General features: G+C 59.0%; 1 protein-coding gene across 1 annotated transcript in view; it reads left to right on the top strand.

Annotated features, from left to right (window-relative positions):
* The window catches only part of Crybb2 (crystallin, beta B2), an 8635-nt gene extending 8007 nt beyond the window's left edge, over positions 1–628 (top strand). The window contains exon 5 of the mRNA XM_013014497.1: positions 440–628. Within this exon, the coding sequence (XP_012869951.1) occupies positions 440–608 (169 nt within the window). The 3' untranslated portion in view covers positions 609–628. The remainder of the gene's footprint in view (positions 1–439) is intronic.
* Positions 629–2785: the final 2157 nt, after the last annotated feature.

The raw sequence follows: 2785 nt of genomic DNA, 5'->3' as shown, positions 1-2785 counted from the left end.
GTCCTGAGCCTTCCGTGATAGAGTCTGCGCATGCCCACTGAGCATAGTCACGGTCCTGAGCCTTCCGTGATAGAGTCTGCGCATGCCCACTGAGCGCAGAGACGCTGGCCTGAGTTTTCCATGATAAAGTCTGCGCATGCCCACTGAGCGCAGAGACGCTGGTCTATTTTCCACGGTAGAGTCTGCGCATGCCCAGTGAGCGCAGAGCCGCTCTCCCTTGAGGTTTCTATCCATTGCTTCGAGTTGTAGATGCAGAACGCGTGGACACAGCGGGCCGGGCCGAGGGCTGTGTGTGTGTGTGTGTGCGCGTGCACGTGCGCGTGCGCGTGCGCGTGCGTGCCCGTCCCGGGCGCTGGCCTTTGCCCAGGCTGGCTTCGAACCGCGAGCCTCGGATCCCAGCCTCCCGCCGGCCCACACCTCTCCCCCCCCCCCCCCGCAGGTGGGTGGGCTACCAGTTCCCCGGCTACCGCGGGCTGCAGTACCTGCTGGAGAAGGGCGACTACAAGGACAGCAGCGACTTCGGGGCGCCGCAGCCCCAGGTGCAGTCGGTGCGCCGCATCCGGGACATGCAGTGGCACCAGCGGGGCGCCTTCCACCCCTCCAACTAGAGCCCGCCCCGCCCCGCCCCGCCGCGGCGCACCCCAGCCAGTAATAAAGCGTGCCTTGCAATGTGCCTGCTCTGGGTCTTCTGTTCACCGAAGGCCTGGTGAGAGAGACAGACAGACAGTCCTTAGCTGTGTGACATTGTCCACATTATGCACCTCTCTGAGCTTCTGTGTTTTCTGGTGGTGCCAGGGTTCGAACTCAAGGCCGGGCACTCTCCCTTGGTTAATGCCACACACCTCCAGCCGGGCTGTGGTCTTCCTTTTTGGAGGGGAGGTTCACTGGAGATGGAGTCTCAGGGATTTTCCCCACCCAGGCTGGCTTGGAATCTCAGCCCTCTAGATCTCAGATTCTTGAGTAGCCAGGGTCACGGATGTGAGCCATGGTGCCCAGCTCCAGCCTGTGTTCCTTTACCAGACTCGCAACTCCGGTTGCCTCCGAAGTAGCTGGCTTAGCTGACCTCCAGGCCATGTGCTCTGTGGACAATGAGCATAATCAGCCTCGGGGAGCAGGTGGCTGGTACTCCAGCCCTTAACCATACATCCACTGGTGGCCATTTTCCTCATTATGAGTCCTGGGTGGTAGGTGGTTGGTTGGTTTGTATGGGAGCCCAGAACTCACCACGCCACCCCACCTACCACTACCTGCCTGTGTGTCTGTGTATCCCCTGGTCCCTCATTCATCCTTTGGCTGCTGGAGGCCTGGCTGGGGCCCCGGCCATGGGTGCCCGTCTCTGGAGACTCGGCTTCTACGTGTCTACTGCCGGCAGGAGTTGGTGGTGTGTGTCTGGCTGGCTTCTCCCCAGCATCGTTATCCATGAGGCTTCCTCCCCCCCCCCTCGTTCCATAGATTTTGGTGTTTATTTCGGTAGAATGCTAACCCCTGGTCATGAGCATATCCCTCACTGCGTTATTTCTTAAACGTGTTAACCCCTTGATCTTCACATTTAAATGCTTTTTCTTGGAGCTGAGGGAAGGGAGGGGGAAATACGGAGGCCCTAGAGATTGAACTCAGGGCCTTCTGCTTGTAAACAGGGGCTCTGCTCCCCGGGCCACGCCCTCCGCCCTTGTGCTTTTCTTCTTTTTTGTAGAAGGTCTGGAGATGGTTGTTAACTTGGGGTGATCCTTGGACCCTGATCTTCCCCGTCTCCTCCTCCTGAGTAGCTGAGGTGACAGGTGCGCGTCGCCACACGCACCCACATGTCACATGTTCTTGCTGGAGGCGGTTTTGTGTGCGGTGGAACCGTCCAGGGTGCGGCCAGGCCCGGCTGGGCTGAACCACCCCCCTCCCCACAGGAGCCAGTTCCCATTTTGACCACCAGGTGTCAGCAAAGCGCCGTGTTCGCAGCTCCTGGCACTGGTCTTGATTGGAGCCGAGCCCTATCAGTCATCGAGGCCTAGCTGGGCGGGGCCACAGCCCCCCCTTATCTTCCCCAAAAGACCCAGACAGAGACTCCCCTCTCCACACCCCACCCCAAGGCCAGGAAGGCTCTGCCCCCAGCGTGTGTGGATGGGAAGACAGATAAAAAGTAAGAGCTATAACTCTTGACCTTAGGAGAAGTTCCCAGACCAGAACTCTCAGGCCCACCTGAAGACTAAAATCCCAGTTTCCAGCATCTGTCCTGAGTTAGCCAATCAGAACCTAGGATTTCTGGAGGGGGGTGGGGTTCCACTCACCTGTGCTGGACCAGCCCCCGGGTCGGGGATGGAGTGCTGCGGCAGGCTTCTACCCTTCCAGCCTGGTGAGGACCATTCACAGAGGCCCGAGGGTGATGAACACCCCTCCGTCTGACTTGTTATCCTTTTCCTGTAAAGGCTGGAAAATGGAGCGGAGAGCAGGTAAATCTCCTCTCCCCACCAGTCCACAGAACACCCACCAGGTGGCCTATACTGCCTTTTTCCAAGACAGCAGTCGGTCCAGCTGAGCAGCGTAGTGCCTGCCTGTAATCCCAGCCATAGGAAAGACAGTCCCAGCAAGGCCCACTGGGGCAAAAGCTCAGAATCTTACCCGGAACATGAACTTAAAACGCACGTAGAAGAGCTGGCGGGAAGCGGGGGGGTCCCTTGGTAGAGCTACTTGCCTTAGCAGGCATAGGACCCGAGTTCAAACCTCGGCCAGGGAGTCACAGCAATTCCAGGTACCGATCCGTGTCGCCGCGTCTCTAGGTGCTTTAGACTCAGCC

This window comes from Dipodomys ordii, unplaced genomic scaffold, assembly GCF_000151885.1.
Source record: "Dipodomys ordii isolate 6190 unplaced genomic scaffold, Dord_2.0 Scaffold23, whole genome shotgun sequence".
NCBI lineage: Eukaryota > Metazoa > Chordata > Mammalia > Rodentia > Heteromyidae > Dipodomys > Dipodomys ordii.
This window is presented reverse-complemented; position numbering and strand designations above follow the sequence as displayed.